The 20,374-nt window shown below is 37.2% G+C and overlaps 2 protein-coding genes across 8 annotated transcripts in view; both read right to left on the bottom strand.

Annotated features, from left to right (window-relative positions):
• The window catches only part of med12 (mediator complex subunit 12), a 43,144-nt gene extending 42,170 nt beyond the window's left edge, over positions 1-974 (bottom strand). For all 7 annotated transcript variants that reach the window (XR_007892550.1, XM_051650166.1, XM_051650171.1 and 4 more), the window contains exon 1: positions 820-974. Coding sequence is in view for 6 of the 7 variants with exons in the window: in XM_051650166.1 (XP_051506126.1) it covers positions 820-921 (102 nt within the window). In the remaining variant the exon portion in view is untranslated. The remainder of the gene's footprint in view (positions 1-819) is intronic.
• Positions 975-2,330: 1,356 nt separating this feature from the next.
• wu:fb13g09 (ATP-binding cassette sub-family C member 5) overlaps positions 2,331-20,374 on the bottom strand; it is a 45,232-nt gene continuing 27,188 nt past the window's right edge. Inside the window, exons 19-29 of the mRNA XM_051650174.1 lie at positions 17,669-17,798; positions 17,383-17,536; positions 13,784-13,912; positions 10,358-10,544; positions 9,531-9,620; positions 6,850-7,042; positions 6,580-6,739; positions 6,047-6,125; positions 5,823-5,936; positions 5,126-5,290; positions 2,331-3,767 (exon numbers count right to left, since the gene is read on the bottom strand). Coding sequence (XP_051506134.1) covers positions 3,669-3,767; positions 5,126-5,290; positions 5,823-5,936; positions 6,047-6,125; positions 6,580-6,739; positions 6,850-7,042; positions 9,531-9,620; positions 10,358-10,544; positions 13,784-13,912; positions 17,383-17,536; positions 17,669-17,798 — 1,500 coding nt within the window. The 3' untranslated portion in view covers positions 2,331-3,668. The remainder of the gene's footprint in view (positions 3,768-5,125; positions 5,291-5,822; positions 5,937-6,046; positions 6,126-6,579; positions 6,740-6,849; positions 7,043-9,530; positions 9,621-10,357; positions 10,545-13,783; positions 13,913-17,382; positions 17,537-17,668; positions 17,799-20,374) is intronic.

The following is a 20,374-nucleotide window of genomic DNA, read 5'->3' as shown; positions in this document are numbered from 1 at the left end:
TTGGTGTAGACAGACCGCAGAATAATCTGCAGGCAATGTAAAAGTATAGTTTTAAAAAACTGCTTTACTTGGGATCCTTATTGGCATTTCAATGATTTATATTCACACTTGTGCATGAAGAGAAAATATATCCTAGCTGTGTCTCAAATATAATAAGATGCAGTTTTTTGCGAGTCATAGGCGTGTTAGTCATTTTTATATGCACTACAGATGCACGGAACTGTTGCAAAAAAATGCTGTCTAGGTAGGAAGCTAACTAAGATGAGACACAACCATTATATCACAAACAAATCAACTAGTCTCAGTCTCATCCTTTGCTGTTTTAGTCAAAGGTCTGGTTAAGCGAGACTAGTTGTCAACAAACAAACACACAGGCTCACCCGATAGAGCTAACACACCAATGAGACTGTTTAATTTACCTATACTTCGTAAATTTAACTAGCACTGTTAAATACATAAAGACAATGAACAATATCACTTGTATTTTTAAAACAGGACGCTATTATTTGATCTACGTTCATGGAAGTAGCTTTAAATAAATATCACTCGACAATACGTCATTTTAAAAGCTGAAGTTCAGCATTTAAATCCGCCTTTTGTCTTTCTACCTATCTGCAACACACCTAAAGATAAAAACCAAAACATCAGAGGCATAATTTATGTTTTTCTAGTTAGCTAACCGAGCCGTTTGCCTTTAGTTCATTGTTATTGGCCGTTAGCTGAAGGCAGGGCCTGATCTCAACGACCCATCAAAACAATCTCATTTTAAACCATTTAAAGATTAAATGTGCCACAGAGGAAGAGAGAAAGCCGCCTAACCTCTTTTTGTTTCGGGTCTTGAGGATAAACGTCCGGAGGACCGAGTCTTGGCCGTTTGAGAGGCCTGTGTTCGTAGCTCAGAATGCCGAAGGCAGCCATCATCCCCGCGGCATGTCAGCCCGGTGTGTTGCCGATCCTGAGCGCTGTTGCTGCGGCTACAGCTCCGCTGCTTCACCGCTGCTTCCGCTCCGGGAGAACGACGGGAAAATACAACATAAAAGCCCCTCCGCTTAATTTTTATTTTATTTATTTTGTACTTTTTTTTATTTAGAGGTAATGAATTTGAGCGAAAAGTAGTATTTTGATTTTACTTTATATTTATATTAGAAAAAGGTACAATTATAATAAAAAGAGAGATTTTCATGTTTAAGATAAGAGTCCTCAGTGAGAGCCCAAGATTGCAGTTTACAGATTATCAGTGTTGGGTGTAATCCAATTACAAAGTAATGTAATTACTTCTTGGCAAAAAAAGTAACGTAATAAATAATATTTTAAATTCTTGTAATCAGATTACAGTTACTGACTTTCAATTAATTTAATTACTTTTAAGTACATTATATGTTTATGCCTATTTATATTATATTATTTATGTAGAATACATGAATTATGGCCCTGAAGGAGAAATGTGAGGTGCTGAGTGTATGACTTGTGTGTAACAATGAACAAGAAAGAAATATAGACTTTATTTTGAATTTGTTGAGCAAAAAAGTGTTTAAGAAAATAATTTAAAAGTAATTAGTAATGTGATTCGTTTTCCAATTAATTAATTAGTAACGTAATCTGATTACAAATATAGAGGAAATAATTATTCATTTGTTGTGGATTACTATTTTTAAGTAATTTACCCAACACTGCAGATGACATCAAAATATTGAGAATATTCCAAAATATTCCTTCACGATTAAACAATTTAAAGACAAGGGACGATTAATGTAATAACTTCAATTAATGAGTCATTAACAAATATTCTATATAGTGATTAATGTATAATCAAAGTACAGTAGGTTATAGAAATAGTTAAAACATGTTGAAACTTAGGTTTATACATTTTCATATGCATATTTAATGTCAATAACTAATGCTCTGTGAAGGAATGCGTAATGTTTGTTAATGACTAGTTAATGACTAGTTAATGTGTCATGAATTCCCTGTTTTTGTCTAGACTTTTTTGTTGAAATTTTGTTTAGCTCCCCATTCCTGTTTCCTGTGTTAGTTTTGTGTCCTTTGTAGTTTTATTTCATGATTGGTTCTCCCTGATTGTTTCCCCAGGTGTTCCTTGTTTTCCCTTGTGTATTTAAGCCCTTGTTTCCCCTGGTTAATTTGTCCATCTTCACATGTCTTTGTTATGCTGTGTACTTGGTTCCCTGTGTTTTGTGTTCTTTATATTCTGAGTTACTTTGTTTATTAAAGCTGCATTTACGTAGATCCTCATTTCTCACCTGCCTCGTTACATAATGAAGGTTGTTTATCAAGTGTTACCCATAGGTATATTAAGTGAAAATTTTAATATTGAAATAGACACTGGCAATACAGTTGCTTTAAAACAAAATAATAAAGCATTTTTATAACAATCACAAAATAAGTGTTCATAAACAACCGCAAAGCTAAAGTTTCTGGATATTGCTTAAGGCAACTTTTAAAGATTAACATAATTTTAGCGACTAACAGATTATTTTCTATCTTGATTTCCAAGATGAGTATCTGAATAGATACTGCATGGTGTGGCAAATATAAAAGAATATAATAAACCCAAATGATTGATCCTGAACATGTGCAATTTTCAGCTGATTCTGAAACAAAAAGATCTAAAAGTGTAGTCTTTACATGAATACGTACAGGCACTCCCCAAAAATACATGAGATATTTAGGATCAATACATTGCTTGATATTTGCTTTGTACCTTTGTTTCAAACATAAATTAAATATTTCTGAATGAATCTTAAAAGGATATAGTCAGTGCAGCACCTCTGTTTCGCAAAAACATTTGCAAACAAGGAACATTTTGGAGAAAAAAAACAGAATAAATTTAACAGAATAAAGATATACAGTGTTAATAACACAGAAATATAAATTTGTATTAAAAAAAAAAAAATAGTACTGTCCTGATGATGAATTATCACAATAATTCACATTACACATTTTCTTTACTAAAACACTAATTGCACCAGGACTTTGACAAATATTCTCCCACACCAATACCAGCAGAGGCACCACATTTTTGAGTTAAAAGAAAAGCATGAGCAAATAAACAAACAAAACAAAATGCAAATAATTTTTCTTTTTTTATGTAGACATCTCTGGAATGATCGATAGGTGTGATTGATCTGAACTTCATCTTTGGTTAGATTCATACGCTTAATAACTTGAGATATAAGGCAAATCAGTATTTTACCTTATAGATCTTACATACCTTTATAGAGTCCAACAAAGAAAAACAAATAAATTACATTTACCAATGTGCAAAATTTACTTCTGCCTAAAAAAACAGTAGAAGGAAGTCCCTTATGAGCAATTCACTCAATCAACACTTGTACAGCACTGACTCTAAGAGTTAGGACATTTTTTCTGCCTCATGAGGAAAATAAAGTGCCGTTAATGTGAATGTTCCCATTGCAAGGCTCTCCTTCATGACATCATATATAAACTCAAAATCTCTGTATGTGAACTAGAACAGTAGAACACTAGATAGAACATTATCAATGTCTTAAAGAATGACAAACATCTCAGTTTGCAGTTAGCAGCTTCAATAATCTTTACTCTGCAAATATTCTCAGCAGGTTGGAGGACTTCTTGTGTCCCTGAATGTTTTGTTGAGTAGAGCATCCGTTTGTTAAGTGGCTGCTTAGTTCTTATGGGTGACCAAGCGTATCTTCGGCTGCCGCTATCATGGCAGAAAAGCGTGAATTCTCATTGGCTAGTAAGTTTGAAGGGGTATCAAACTCCAAAATCTGTTTCAAAGAAGAGAAGATACAAAAACAACTTAAAATATTGATTATACTGTACTTGGGTAGATGACATGACATACTTTTGAAAGTTGACATGTCCTGCAGTGAAATGTACTCCATCTAAAACTATTTTAAACATAATTTGGCTATTTGTTAACAGTTATTATTATGGCCTCATATTAATTGACTACATGGAGTATTTGCAGTTTAAAAAAAAAATTGTCACAGCACAGGACCATTTAAAAAAAAACTGGTGAAGGCAGAAAGGTGATTAAAAGCATTGAGAATTTTTGACCAGTCAAAACACCTTAAAAATACACTTAAAGGGACAGTTCACCCAAAAATGAAAATTATATCATCATTTACTCACCCTCATGCCATTCCAGATGTGTGACTTTCTTTCTTTTGCAGAACACAAAGATTTTTAGAAGAATATTTCAGCTCTGTGGGTCCTTACTATGCAAGTGCATGGTGATCAGAACTTTGAAGCCCCAAAAAGCACATAAATGCAGCATAAAAGTAATCCATGTGACTTCAGAAGTGATATGATAGGTGTGGGTGAGAAACAGATAAATATTTAAGTCACTTTTTACTCTAAATCTCCACTTTCACTTTTACTTTCACATTCTGAAAGTGAAAGTGAAGATTTATAGCAAAAAAGGATTGGAATATTGATCTGTTTCTCGTCAAAAGTGATTCAATCACTTCAAAAGACAAAGATTTAACCCCTGGAATAATATGGATTACTTTTATGCTGCCTTTGTGTGCTTTTTGGAGTTTTAAAGTTCTGGCCACCATTCATTTGCATTGTATGGACCTACAGAGCTGAGTTATTCTCCTTAAAATCTTTGTTTGTGTTCAGCAGAAGAAAGAAAGTTATAAACATCTGGGATGACATTAAAAAGTGAGTAAATGAGAGAATTTTCATTTTTGGGTGAACTATCCCTTTAATACATTCAAAATAAATTTTTTTTTTTTTTTTTTTAAGTTCATGGACATGGGCATGCTTCAGTTTCCCATTTATAGAATTTACCCAATCTGGACATGTTCGTGGATCAACCTCCTTTGTTGATCTTACAACACTACTTTCAATCAGTCAGTGGCAATTAATTTTAAGGTTAAAGGTAGAGTTTGGATTAACATTCTTATAAACCAAACCTGGCATTATGATTTTAGAGGCAGATTTATGGTTAGAGTAAAGGTTACTGTTAGGTTCAGGGTTAGGGTTAGTGCTATGATTGGTTTTGATAGGAATGTTATTCCAGGAACTACAAAGGACGTTGATGTAGAAACATGTTCTACTTGAGTAGAACATCATGTATCAGTAAAATGCTCAATATCAGATGAAGGTGGAGACCTACCTGCCCCTGGTCCAGAACCATTATCCTGTTACAGTTAAGCACAGTGTTGAGACGATGGGCAATGACCAGAGTGGTGCAGCCACTGAAAGAGTTACGAATAGTGTCCTGTATGAGCCGGTCTGTCTCTGTGTCAATGGCAGCTGTGGCCTCATCTAAGAGCAGGATCTAAAGAGACATCAACATATTACATACAGAAAAATTATTTGAACTCTGTGATGATTACATCAAAGTTTCTAAATCTGCGTATTGGTCATGTGTTTTTTCCTGTACCATTTCTGAATGGCAATATTTTCCGAATGTCAACTGTCTTTCACTTCTAGCCATGTAGTGGCAATGTTTCACCATTTTATATCAGATGAGGTTCAACAGAATTAAAGAGAGTTATGAACTATTATTTAATCACACAAATTAAGTTTTGTATTATGCATTAATACATAAAAACAAAGCAAATGTTATTTTAATGATTAAGGAAGGCATGCACACCAAATGCATCTTTTTTTAAAAACTTTTTTTAAAGGGCTTTATTACCTTCTATTAGTTAGGAAAGTCAAAAGGAGACAAGAAAGTGAAGAGAGAAACGAGAAATGGCACATATGGCCAGAATGGCCAGATTTAAACCTGTTCTACATTTGCACCACAGCTCCGGGTCGAAAGACATTTAAATTAGATTTATTTATTTACTAAAAGTCATTGAGACCTTGCTGTGCCTGAGAAGGGCTCTGGCCACACACAGTAGCTGTCTCTCTCCCACTGAGAAGTTCTCTCCATTATCTGTCACCTCAGAATGTAGTGAATTAGGCAACTGGCTCACCTAAAACAAACATCAAGACATAGCCATTACTCCAAAGTCAGTCTTAAGTAATATGCATTTAAAAGTCATTCCAAAACCTCCTGACATTTTACAGCAGTCCATGTCCTCACCATGTCCTTAATGTGGGTTTTCTCCAGTGCTTCCCAGATCTGTGCATCCGTATACTGATCCCAGGGATCCAGGTTTGACCTGTTGATAAGAGAATGACTTATAAGACAGATCTTCCGATTTGAACTTAGTCAACATAGAATCGACCCTATTTAATTTCTTAATACAAGTTCCTGGTGTTTTTGTGCACGATTCATCAGTCTACATTCAAAGACATTAAATATTTCTCTTTGCAGTCTTTCATCAAAACATAATAACTTTCTCCACCACTGAAATGACTTTCCTTGTCGGCTGACGTCACAAATCCCTCACATTTTTCACACCGCCTGGCTCCATTCTGGTACGTAACGCCCACTTTTCACAATCCAATCAATTCCATATAAAATCAAGCCCAATACTTAATTTTTTATATCCTGTTTCACTTTTAAAATCAGATTACAGAAGTAAGATGAGTTGTGAATGCCGTATCATGTAGACTTTAAGAACTTCAGCTCATCGTGTGTGGATAAGCTGGAGAATGTGATGTGGAACATACCTGACAGTACCGATGAAAAGAACCGGCTCTTGGGGGATGACTGACAGCTTGCTTCTCAAATCCTCCAGACTGATCTGAGCGATGTTGACACCATCAATGATGATTGATCCCCTGCTGAGCTCCACTAGTCTGAAGAGTGCAACGCCTAGTGAAGATTTCCCTGAAGAAGCAACCAACCTGTGTCACTATCTATTTCTTCCACCAGTAATATGACCCGCAGTACAGACACAACTAAACAATGTCTGATAGGATAAAAGTAAACAGGTGTACCTGACCCTGTTCTGCCCACTATCCCTACAGTCTCTTCTGGGAGGATGCTGAAAGAGAGATTCTTCAGAACCAGAGGAAGGTCATCTCGATACCGCATTTCTACAGTCTGGAAGGTTATTCGTCCTTCCTGGGGCCAAGAGGAAGCAGGAGAGGAGGGGCCTGTGATCTGCTGAGGACCTTCACTTTCTAGGTTCTAAACAAATAAAGACCATAAGGATTTTTCTTTAACAGGAAGGAAAAAAATCAATGCTAAATGCAAAAAATGAAACTAACCATATAATTGTGCATAGGATTACAACATTAATAGGCTTATAAACTTTTAAAGGGAGGAGAAAATTCTTCCCATCTCTATTGTTACTGACATCAAAGGCTGTGCGTCCAATTTAAAGGGCTAGTTCACCCAAAAATAAAAATTCCTTTATCATTTACTCACCCTCATGCCATTCCAGATATGTACAGTGCATCTGGAAAGTATTCACAGAGCTTCACTTTTTCCACATTTTGTTATGTTACAGCCTTATTCCAAACTGGATTAAATTCATTATTTTCCTCAAAATCTACAAACAATACCCCATAATGACAACGTGAAAGAAGTTTGTTTGAAATCTTTGCAAATTTATTAAAAATAAAAAACGAAAAAAAATCACATGTACATAAGTATTCACAGCCTTTGCCATGACACTCAAAATTGAGCTCAGGTGCATCCTGTTTCCACTGATCATCCTTGAGATGTTTCTACAACTTGATTGGAGTCCACCTGTGCTAAATTCAGTTGATTGGACATGATTTGGAAAGGCACACACCTGTCTATATAAGGTCCCACAGTTAACAGTGCATGTCAGAGCACAAACCAAGCCATGTAGTCCAAGGAATTGTCTGTAGACCTCCGAGACAGGATTGTATCAAGGCACAGATCTGGGGAAGGGTACAGAAAAATTTCTGCAGCACTGAAAGACCCAGTGAGCAGAGTGGCCTCCATCATCCGTAAATGGAAGAAGTTTGGAACCACCTTCCTAGAGCTGGCCGCCTGGCCAAACTGAGCAATCGGGGGAGAAGGGCCTTAGTCAGGGAGGTGACCAAGAACCCGATGGTCACTCTGACAGAGCTCCAGCATTTCTCTGTGGAGAGAGGAGAACCTTCCAGAAGAACAACCATCTCTGCAGCACTCCACCACTCAGGCCTGTATGGTAGAGTGGCCAGTCGGAAGTCACTCCTCAGTAAAAGGCACATGACAGCCCACCTGGAGTTTGCCAAAAGGCACCCGAAGGACTCTCAGACCATGAGAAACAAAGATTGAATTCTTTGGCCTGAATGGCAAGTGTCATGTCTGGAGGAAACCAGGCACCACTCATCACCTGGCCAATACCATCCCTACAGTGAAGCATGGTGGTGGCAGCATGTACAGCAATGTACAGAGACATCCATGATGAAAACCTGCTCCAGAGCGCTCTGGACCTCAGACTGGGGCGAAGGTTCATCTTCCAACAGGACAACGACCCTAAGCACACAGCCAAGATAACAAAGGAGTGGCTACGGGACAACTCTGTGAATGTCCTTGAGTGGCCCAGCCAGAGCCCAGACTTGAACCCGATTGAACATCTCTGGAGAGATCTGAAAATGGCTGTGCACCGACGCTCCCCATCCAACCTGCAGGAGCTTAAGAGGTCCTGCAAAGAAGAATGGGAGAAACTGCCTAAAAATAGGTGTGCCAAGCTTGTAGCATCATACTCAAAAAGACTTGAGGCTGTAATTGGTGCCAAAGGTGCTTCAACAAAGTATTGAGCAAAGACTGTGAATACTTTTGTACATGTGGTTTTTGTTTTTGTTTTTTATTTTTAATAAATTTGCAAAGATTTCAAACAAACTTCTTTCACATTGTCATTATGGGGTATTGTTTGTAGAATTGAGGAAAATAATGAATTTAATCCAGTTTGGAATAAGGCTGAAACATAACAAAATGTGGAAAAAGTGAAGCGCTGTGAATACTTTCCAGATGTGGAATTGAGCTGTTACAGGAGACTCTGCAATCTCTTTCTTCTCATATTTTTTTTTTTTTTTTTACTTAAATCATTATTGAATGTCCATTTAATTATTTATCTGGCAGGTAGCCGTGTAATAAGTGGAAAAATCTTCTGTCACCTGGTCATTATTTCAAAATAAACCCCTTTTAGGGTAATACAAGTCCCAACAGCTCCGAGTCTGGGTCCTGACCACCCAGTCTTAGAGTTAATTTTGCAATAATGACCGCATGACTACAGTGCATCTCAAATATATTGAATATCGTCAAAAGCCTGAAAAATATCAAGATATATATTTTTTAGTTATATCTTCCAGTCCTACTTTCTATCATTAAGACCATCATTGCCTTTGTATTCACTTTAAAATGCTTTCTGGCTCCTGCTGGCAGCTAAGACAGCTGTGCTGTTCTTTGATGGGAGCCTTACAAAACAAGCTGTGTCATACGCTATGATGTTCAGGCTGCCAATAAATGCACTCCATCTAAAGCCTGCTGAGCAGGAGGTAATAGGCTCACTATGCAGTGCACAGACTGCTGGGCTCAGTGGCCTGTGTAAAGTAAAGAGCTGATGTCCATTGTGTGCTGTGTCAACTGAATAACAAATGGTGTGTCCCTTTCTATTTGCTGGTGACACCTACATCACACGTGTCACAGATGCTTCTACCTTTATGTAATGATTGATCCGCTCCACTGATGTAAAACGGGCTTCTGTTTCAGACAGGAGCCTCACAGTGAACTGAAACAGGCCAGTCAACTGGATATGACAGAAGAAAGAAAACAGACAGTTAATAACAACTACACTACATGCCTGCAACTGGTAAAAGTCAAACCAATAGCTTTTATATAAAAACAGAATAAAAAAAATAAATAAAATAAAATGAAATACTAGAAACTAGCTAAGATTCTGAGTGGTTTTTAGTGCATTGCTATGCAGTTGCTAGGGTGCTATGGATGGTTGTAGGGTATTGCTAGGGTGTATGCTGAGAGGCAAAAAGCCTACCCTCGAATCTCTATGATATTATAGCCTCTTGATATGGTTTTGGTCCCTCGTTCAATCTAAGTCTATGGGATTTTTTTTCAACCATTTTATCATACATCAAGCGAAAAACACAAATCCAATCAATAAAAAAAGTAACAGCAAACCTTAACAATCTATTATTTATGTCAGTAGCACAAACGATGGAGAACTAGTTTCATGCAGAATTTTAAAGGGATAGTGCACCAAAACACTGTCAAGTCTGTCCTCAGTCCACAGAAGAGTCATACATGTTTGGAACAACTTGAGTAAACTATTCTATTAATACCGAAATAAGCAGTTTGCACAAAAACCTTATTCTAAGTGTAAGCAGTAGTAATGATTATGCTTGCCTTAGCAAGCACCACTAATTAATCACAGAACAGTAACAGCCCTGTACCACAAGCTTCCTTTGCAGCACAACCCCTTCCCTGCAGTGTACTCTTGTGCATGTGAGAGCTCTTGGAGCAGCGCACCTGTACGGCGTAGGAGATGGCGAGGCCGGCGTAGGCGGGAGGAATGTGGCCATGCATGAAAACGATTAGGAGGGCTACAGTGGTGATGAGAGAGATGCTGATAAGGTCCAGACGGACTGCCAGCCAACGCATGCCACAGCTGAACAGATAGTGACACGCTTGGTTTGTGTCGAGCAGGGCTTCATACCTTGTGAAATACACATTAGAGATATTAAGCAATAGTTCTCATTTTTTAATTTTATTCGTAACATTCATCATCTGCAACACATCTGTTATCACAGCTCTGAGTTATTATAATACTTAACTATTAATAGTTACAGCTTTAAAGTCAGTGTGAAATAGTGTTAGCAACCCATTTTTCTTCCTTAATGTGACAATTTTCAGAATGAAACAGGATATTCAAAATGAAGGCCTGGACTTTATCCATTGGGAATTGATCGGATCGTAAAAATGGTCTCTATATAACAGGTAAATGGAGGGAAGAGGGCTGGATTTGACTACGTCAGCCAGAAATAAAAAATCCTTTCAGAGGTGGAGCAAGTTATTATATTTTGATGAAAGATTAAAAAAGATAAGCATTTTGTTTCTTTGGAATATCGTTCACTGATGAATCTTTCACAGTAAGATGGGGAATGTCTATTTAGAAAGTAAATAGGAACTATTTTGATTCAATGTTAATACATTATAGCATATATAAACACATATATATATACTGAAGCTGTTGTAATGTATTAAAACTGAGGTTACAATTATTTCTGAGAACATAGAATTGATTATAAGGTGTATTAAATGCATTATGAAGGCATTATAAGACATTAAAGGAATAGTTCACCCAAAAATGAAAATTTACTGATAATTTACTCACCCTCAGGCCATCCAAGAGTTTCTTTCTTCATCAAAACAGAATTTAAGACTTTTAGGATTTCATTAATAGGCTGGTTGTATTCTACTCTCTGAGAGCTTTCCAACAATACAGGTGCATCTCAATAAATTAGAATATCGTGGAAAAGTTAATTTATTTCAGTAATTCAACTCAAATTGTGAAACTCGTGTATTAAATAAATTCAATGCACACAGACTGAAGTAGTTTAAGTCTTTGGTTCTTTTAATTGTGATGATTTTGGCTCACATTTAACAAAAACCCACCAATTCACTATCTCAAAAAATTAGAATACATCATAAGACCAATAAAAAAAAACATTTTTAGTGAATTGTTGGCCTTCTGGAAAGTATGTTCATTTACTGTATATGTACTCAATACTTGGTAGGGGCTCCTTTTGCTGTAATTACTGCCTCAATTCGGCGTGGCATGGAGGTGATCAGTTTGTGGCACTGCTGATGTGGTATGGAAGCCCAGGTTTCTTTGACAGTGGCCTTCAGCTCATCTGCATTTTTTGGTCTCTTGTTTCTCATTTTCCTCTTGACAATACCCCATAGATTCTCTATGGGGTTCAGGTCTGGTGAGTTTGCTGGCCAGTCAAGCACACCAATACCATGGTCATTTAACCAACTTTTGGTGCTTTTGGCAGTGTGGGCAGGTGCCAAATCCTGCTGGAAAATGAAATCAGCATCTTTAAAAAGCTGGTCAGCAGAAGGAAGCATAAAGTGCTCCAAAATTTCTTGGTAAACGGGTGCAGTGACTTTGGTTTTCAAAAAACACAATGGACCAACACCAGCAGATGACATTGCACCCCAAATCATCACAGACTGTGGAAACTGAACACTGGACTTCAAGCAACTTGGGCTATGAGCTTCTCCACCCTTCCTCCAGACTCTAGGACCTTGGTTTCCAAATGAAATACAAAACTTGCTCTCATCTGAAAAGAGGACTTTGGACCACTGGGCAACAGTCCAGTTCTTCTTCTCCTTAGCCCAGGTAAGACACCTCTGACGTTGTCTGTGGTTCAGGAGTGACTTAACAAGAGGAATACGACAACTGTAGCCAAATTCCTTGACACGTCTGTGTGTGGTGGCTCTTGATGCCTTGACCCCAGCCTCAGTCCATTCCTTGTGAAGTTCACCCAAATTCTTGAATCGATTTTGCTTGACAATCCTCATAAGGCTGCGGGTCTCTCGGTTGGTTGTGCATCTTTTTCTTCCACACTTTTTCCTTCCACTCAACTTTGTTAACATGCTTGGATACAGCACTCTGTGAACAGCCAGCTTCTTTGGCAATGAATGTTTGTGGCTTACCCTCCTTGTGAAGGCTGTCAATGATTGTCTTCTGGACAACTGTCAGATCAGCAGTCTTCCCCATGATTGTGTAGCCTAGTGAACCAAACTGAGAGACCATTTTGAAGGCTCAGGAAAACTTTGCAGGTGTTTTGAGTTGATTAGCTGATTGGCATTTCACCATATTCTAATTTTTTGAGATAGTGAATTGGTGGGTTTTTGTTAAATGTGAGCCAAAATCATCACAATTAAAAGAACCAAAGACTTAAACTATTTCAGTCTGTGTGCATTGAATTTATTTAATACACGAGTTTCACAATTTGAGTTGAATTACTGAAATAAATGAACTTTTCCACGACATTCTAATTTATTGAGATGCACCTGTATATGACACATGGATATTTGATTAATTTGATGTTTTTATTGATTGCAATAATATGTACAGTGCAATTATTATTATTTATTTTTTTTACATTATTAAAATGGAACACTTCTGATTTGTCTGCAAATTTCAAAGCACTTGTTCAGTTTTGGTCATAATTCTTGCATGCAATGGAAAATAGAGCTTCTAAGCTTACAAATGATACCTGTTTTGTGTTGGTCAAGACTGTAGTTATTAATATATTGATGACTCTTTTTTTTATTGCAGGCCCATTCGAGCATAAAGGGTTAAAGGCAGAAATGTGAAGCTTTTAATTTTATAAAAGCACTTACATTAATTCTTCTGTTAAAACTTGTGTATTATTTGATCTGTAACGTTGTTTAAATCATTGTTTTTAGGGTCGTTTTAGGGTATTAGAGTTACTGACGTTAAGTCATTAAAATTGGATATAACTTTACACGTAAAAGGTTAGTAAGTGATTTTATCACACTAAAATCATGTTAAAATACATATTGTTTATGTCTCATGGCTATACTTTTGAACCAGTGAGTATTTTAATGTTTAATGATTGGCCCCTTTCACTTCAATTGTAAGTGCCTCACTGGAACCCAGAGCTTTTTTTTTTTTTTTTTTTTTTTAGAGAGAGGAGGATGAACAAGTTTAAATAAAATTTTGTGGTAATCAACATTATGCCACAAATTTTGTTGATTGAGTTTAATAGTCCTTTAATGCATTCATAATTCATTTTAATTAACTTTCCCTTATACTATGTTATATACAGGCTTCAAGTGAAATGTCATCAAAATAACTTCAGTGACTGACTGAAAAAAGTTTTAGAAAGTAATAAAGGACATTTTTTGTTTGAGTTCTACCTGTGTATGAAGTCTGTTCCCCTGCCGTAGGCATAGATAGTGGACAGTCCTTGCAGGCTGCTGGTGATATGAGAGGTGAAAGGGGATTGGCTGATATTTTCCAGCCGTTTCAGCTCACGAATCAGAACCCTTTGGGTAAAAAGGACAATCGGAAAAGTAGGTTTATATATATATATATATATAAAAGTCACACAGTCGTAGAATTTGAGCAGTGATATACAGTGGTGTGAAAAAGTGTTTGCCCCCTTCCTGATTTCTTATTTTTTTGCATGTTTGTCACACTTAAATGTTTCAGATCATCAAACAAGTTTAAATATTAGTCAGAGATAACACAAGTAAACACAAAATGCAGTTTTTAAATGAAGATTGTTATTATTAAGGGAAAACAAAATCCAAACCTACATGGCCCTGTGTGAAAAAGTGATTGCCCCCTAAACCTAATAACTGGTTGGGCCACCCTTAGCAGCAACAACTGCAATCAAGCGTTTGCGATAACTTGCAATGAGTCTTTTACAGCGCTGTGGAGGAATTTTGGCCCACTCATCTTTGCAGAATTGTTGTAATTCAGCCACATTGGAGGGTATTCAAGCATGAACTGCCTTTTTAAGGTCATGCCACAGCATCTCAATAGGATTCAGGTCAGGACTTTGACTAGGCCACTCCAAAGTCTTCATTTTGTTTTTCTTCAGTCATTCAGAGGTGGACTTGCTGGTGTGTTTTGGATCATTGTCCTGCTGCAGAACCCAAGTTCGCTTCAGCTTGAGGTCACAAACAGATGGCCGGACATTCTCCTTCAGGATTTTTTGGTAGACAGCAGAATTCATGGTTCCATTTATCACAGCAAGTCTTCCAGGTCCTGAAGCAGCAAAACAGCCCCAGACCATCACACTACCACCACCATATTTTACTGTTTGTGTGATGTTCTTTTTCTGAAATGTGGTGTTACTTTTACGCCAGATGTAATGGGACACACACCTTCCAAAAAGTTCAACTTTTGTCTCGTCAGTCCACAGAGTATTTTCCCAAAAGTCTTGGGGATCATCAAGATGTTTTCTGGCAAAAATGAGACGAGCCTTAATGTTCTTTTTGCTCAGCAATGGTTTTCGTCTTGGAACTCTGCCATGCAGGCCATTTTTGCCCAGTCTCTTTCTTATGGTGGAGTCATGAACACTGACCTTAACTGAGGCAAGTGAGGCCTGCAGTTCTTTGGATGTTGTTGTGGGGTCTTTTGTGACCTCTTGGATGAGTCGTCGCTGCGCTCTTGGGGTAATTTTGGTCGGCCGGCCACTCCTGGGAAGGTTCACCACTGTTCCATGTTTTCACCATTTGTGGATAATGGCTCTCACTGTGGTTCTCTGGAGTCCCAAAGCTTTAGAAATGGCTTTATAACCTTTTCCAGACTGATCGATCTCAATTACTTTCTTTCTCATTTGTTCCTGAATTTCTTTGGATCTCGGCATGATGTCTAGCTTTTGAAGATCTTTTGGTATACTTCACTTTGTCAGGCAGGTCCTATTTAAGTGATTTCTTGATTGAGAACAGGTGTGGCAGTAATCAGGCCTGTGTGTGGCTAGAGAAATTGAACTCAGGTGTGATAAACCACAGTTAAGTTATGTTTTAACAGGTGGGGCAATCACTTTTTCACACAGGGCCATGTAGGTTTGGATTTTGTTTTCCCTTAATAATAACAACCTTCATTTAAAAACTGCATTTTGTTTTTACTTGTGTTATCTTTGACTAATATTTAAACTTGTTTGATGATCTGAAACATTTAAGTGTGACAAACATGCAAAAAAATAAGAAATCAGGAAGGGGGCAAACACTTTTTCACACCACTGTATATACAGCTGAGTTTTGATCAAAGCTGCAGCTCATCTCATCTGCTTATCTGTGTGGCTCACAGAGCTGTCTATGATGTGACAGGTTAGTGGCTTATGAGATGGAGACCCACAGGGGACAATACCACTGAGACTGAGGGGATCTTACTGGCTGAGCTGCAGTCATTTCTGTATTGTCATCTGATTTATACGGGGCTTTATAAGGCCTGTCACATGTCAGTGCTGTAGTAGGCAGGACAGTGGAGTCTCTCTGCAGTGAGTGGCAGAGGCAGGCCTTTAATGACGAAAACCTGGGCTGATTTCTGCTTTTAGGTACACATATAAAATAGGCACTGCTTTTCAATAACGTCAGCAATGAATCATAGCTTTCTTAAATAGAGGCCAAATGGAAGGAGGGAGAGAAAACCTCTGTCTGATTTCCTTCTTTTTAAAACAGATTCTTTAAAAATACATTTATGAGGGAGGTTCCATTTTAGTTTTGACATGAGAGCTGCCTATATTGATGTTCCAGCATTGTATTGTTGATGTTTGAAGGGGCGTTCACACTGACAACAATTTGCAGTGACAAAGAGAAAGGAAGCAACTGATTTTCAATGAGAGTTGGCAATTTCCACGACATGCAACAGCGATCATTGGCAATGTAACAAAGTTAAGCTTTATTTGGACACTTTTGCCACACTTAAAATTGTATAAATGTCTTTGCATTATATAACAAAATATGAAGTGTTATTTATTTTAAAGGAAGGTAGCACAACCACACATTTTAACCAAATATTTAAAAAATATATATTTTTTAGGTTTAAAATGATACATATTTTCGTCAAAATAAAGACAAAAGTATACCGTATAAACACTTTCTGGTTTTCAACCATTAGTGGGACATTTCCATTGAAGGGATGTGCACGAGTACTCGACAACACGTAAAAACAATTCAAATACTCACAATTAGATTTTTCTTTGTGCCTTTTTTTGTGGGCAACAATTCAACCGCTTCCCTTACCTAAATCTTGCCATTACAAGTCAATGCATTGGTTGGCACTGTTTGATACACGTTGTTGCTGACGTTGTTAAAGGAATAGTTCACCCAGAAACTTAATTTCCCTTATTATTTACAGTGATTGTATTGCTTCAAAAGACATAGAATGTATGTTTCTAAGTGTAAACCTGAGTGCAAAGTTTGTTGTTTATGCATAGTGCTCAAACTTTTTCATAAGAAAAACGAGTTTAAAAGTTGCTGAATTGGCTATAAATAGGCTACAGCCAATAAACTATAAATTTAATGTGTCATACCCTTTACTTACTAGCTTTAACTTTTATTTACTAATTCTACATTTCAAGTAATTGATTACTTGTTTATAATTACTAGAATTTCCCATTCCTAGTCCACAGTTAGACACTTGTGTGAACTTGTGGGAAACTGACTTCTAATAATCACTAAAAATGATCTTGACACCAGTTGGTTAAAAGTTATTGCACAAATGTCTCAGAAAAGTGAAGTTCCCATCATGTGTTTGCAGATACCACTTGGTTTGATATTTTGTTATCTAATGCAGTGACATTCACACATTTTAAGTGTGGCTTGAGTGTCCCACAGTGTCCAAATATGTTTTGGCACCATTGTATGTTCAGTGAACTGTCTGTGGCTTCATTTAACCTTAAATAATAGGGATATCAGGGATATTTAAGGGATATTTTTATATAGAAACATTTCAGCCATTTGTTTGACCAGTCAAAGCTCTTATTAAATCCATGAAACCAAACCTGGAGATTCGGTTGACAATGAAGAGGAACACCGCCAAAGGAATGATGGAGAACAGAAACCATGGAAACACAGCGCCCACCACACCCAGACAGAACAGCACTAATGTGATATTCTGGAGCAGCATTTCGGCTTGCATAACCAGACGCACGTCAACTATGCAAAGAGGGGGAACAAAAAAAAAAAAAAAAGAGTATGTGAGAAAGGGAGACATCAAACCGCTTTGAAACGTCCCCATCAACACGCAGCTAAAGGATTTATGAACTGAAAGAGAGAAAGGTTCCTCACCCTCGTCCATGTCCCTGGAGAATCGGTTGAGAATGCGTCCCAGAGGTGTTGTTTCAAAAAAACTCATGGGGCTCAGAAGTAGAGTCTTAAATAGTTTATCATGCAGAACCGAGGCTGCCCGCATGGTGCACTGCAACAACAAACAAACTCAAAGCTACACTTCTGAAATTGTAATATGGGTGAATTTCTATGTTTCCTTGTTTGTTTTTTTACATAAACATATATACAACATATAAAAACTGCATAAACAATTATTTTGTATGGGCTATACAATTTTATACATTATGTTACAACTGTGTATACATGCAAAGATTCTTTAAAACCTTATCTGTTTAAAGCAATGTATGTAATTTTTTTAATATTTCAATTCTTTCTTGTATCCCAGCGTAATATGCAGTCAACTATGAGCAATACATTTTTAGGTTAATTTCACCTAAAACTAAAACACTGTGGCTCTATAGTGCTATTAAATCATTCCTCTGATTGTTTGAACAGCCTGTCCAGTCCGACACAGCAACATTGTATCAGCCAATGGTGTGGGTTCGGGGAGGAACTATCTGTTTTTCAACCAATGGTAGATGGGGGGAGTTTTCGGTTTATTTTTACAATTCCATTTGATTACGCTAGTGGCAAAGGAATTACACACTTCAGCTTTATAAACGAGCTGGCTCTGACGTAAAGGCAGAAATTATTATAATTTTTTTAATATTTAAAATTCATAGGAATCAATTCATGATATTTGTAAATAAAATCAATTTATTACACTCGAGCGGATAAATTAAAATCAATGGAGTAGCTGTGCAGCATATCAAAACTACAAATGGGTGCCCATCAACTGAAGGCTCACCTTCTCAGTGAGCATTGGGAAGTTTCCTTCTTTGTCAGTTCCCCTATTATGCGGTGTGCCCCAAGGGTCCATTTTAGGCCCTCTTCTCTTTTCACTTTATATGCTCCCCTTGGGTGCCATTTTTAAGAAATATAACATCTCCTACCACTGCTATGCTGACGATACACAATTTTATCTACCAGCTAAAACTGACAGTAGTCTTTCTGCCAGTGTTCAACCAAATGTAAAAATCTTGGGGTTACATTTGATTCATCACTAAATTTTGAGAAACAAATCAGTACAGTGGTAAAGGGTAGTTTCTTTCATCTGAGATCGGTTGCGAAATTAAAACAGTTTCTACCCCCGAAAGATTTGGAGACTGTAATCCACGCTCTCATAACATCACGCCTGGACTGCTGTAATTCCCTAAACTGTGGCCTGCCTCAAATTTCGATTTCTCGCCTGCAGATTGTCCAAAATGATGCAGCGAGACTTCTTACTGGAACAAAAAACAGGGATCACATTTCTCCCATTTTAGCGACTTTACATTGACTTCCTGTAAAGTTTAGAATCGATTTTAAAATTGCTGTTTTTGTGTACAAGGCTTTGTCTGGTGTTGCACCAAAATACATTAGTGACCTTCTGATTCCTTACTCTCCCCAAAGAGCACTTAGGTCTAGTAATCAGCTTCTCTTAACTGTCCCACGTTGTCGCTGTAAAACTAAGGGTGGTCGGGCCTTCTCTGCAGTAGCACCTAAACTTTGGAACAGTCTGCCTGTAAATGTGAGGTTTGCTGCTTCACTAGCCAGTTTTAAATCGGCTCTTAAATCTTATTTGTTCTCTCTGGCTTTTGATTAAGATTAGTTTAAGGGTTTTATGTTGAAGTTTTCTGATTGTATTTTATTTAATGTGTTTATATTTTGTATGCTGCATGTTTTCCTTTAATGCTTTCTTTTTATATGTTCAACGTTTTTTTTGTACAGCACTTTGGCACAACTCTGTTGCTTTTAAATGTGCTATAGAAATACATTTTGACTTTGACTTGACTTGAAGTGCAGCAAGCAGGAGTTTCAAGTGTAGACAGTTTTGTTGATTATAATGTCATGTAAATGCATGACATCTGTTTATGTTCACATTAGCACACATAATCACATGCTTACATAACTCTAAATATTCTGAAATGTCAGTCGGGAGAGTATTTAGAATATGACATGTTTTATCGTAACAATCTTGATGTTATGTTCATGGGAGAACATATTACCATTTGTAATTGATGGTTTCTGGCACAAGATGAAAAATTCATTCCATTACTAGAATATGTAAAGTTCCTGAATTTTCAATCTACCTCTGGGTAGAAAGAGATTAGCCATTATCAAGGAATTAGCGAACACAAGTGGCACACAATTACACAGACACATAACCTCTCTAATGTGCTGTCGGTGAGAAGGGGAAAAATACCCCCACTTCCATGTAAATGGAAGTTCAAGTCAAGTGCCTTGCATTCTGGAATACAGTTTTTATACAGTAAAATCTAATGTGTACTGCTTATTTTAACAAATGTAAGCCAGGTCAGAGGTCATTTGATCAAATCCTTATCCATAGGAATAAACTTTGTTTGAACGATACCCTTTTATCAAGTGACTTGTTGAGAAGAGGTGTGCTATTACTTTTTAAAATGTGCATACTGTGGACAGTATACATAATATATACTGCAGCAATTGTAAAAGTAATATAATAGCATGCTATTCTGAACATAGCCTAAAACTTTGGAAAGTACGCTGTTGCTATGAACACGCAGATTGCACTGGTGTGGGACAGAGGGATTATTTGCGATGCCCTCTTGACAGATAAACCTGGGACTCTCAGGTAGATTCAAGTAG

This window comes from Myxocyprinus asiaticus, chromosome 22 (genome assembly GCF_019703515.2).
Source record: "Myxocyprinus asiaticus isolate MX2 ecotype Aquarium Trade chromosome 22, UBuf_Myxa_2, whole genome shotgun sequence".
In the NCBI taxonomy this organism is placed as follows: Eukaryota; Metazoa; Chordata; class Actinopteri; order Cypriniformes; family Catostomidae; genus Myxocyprinus; species Myxocyprinus asiaticus.
This window is presented reverse-complemented; position numbering and strand designations above follow the sequence as displayed.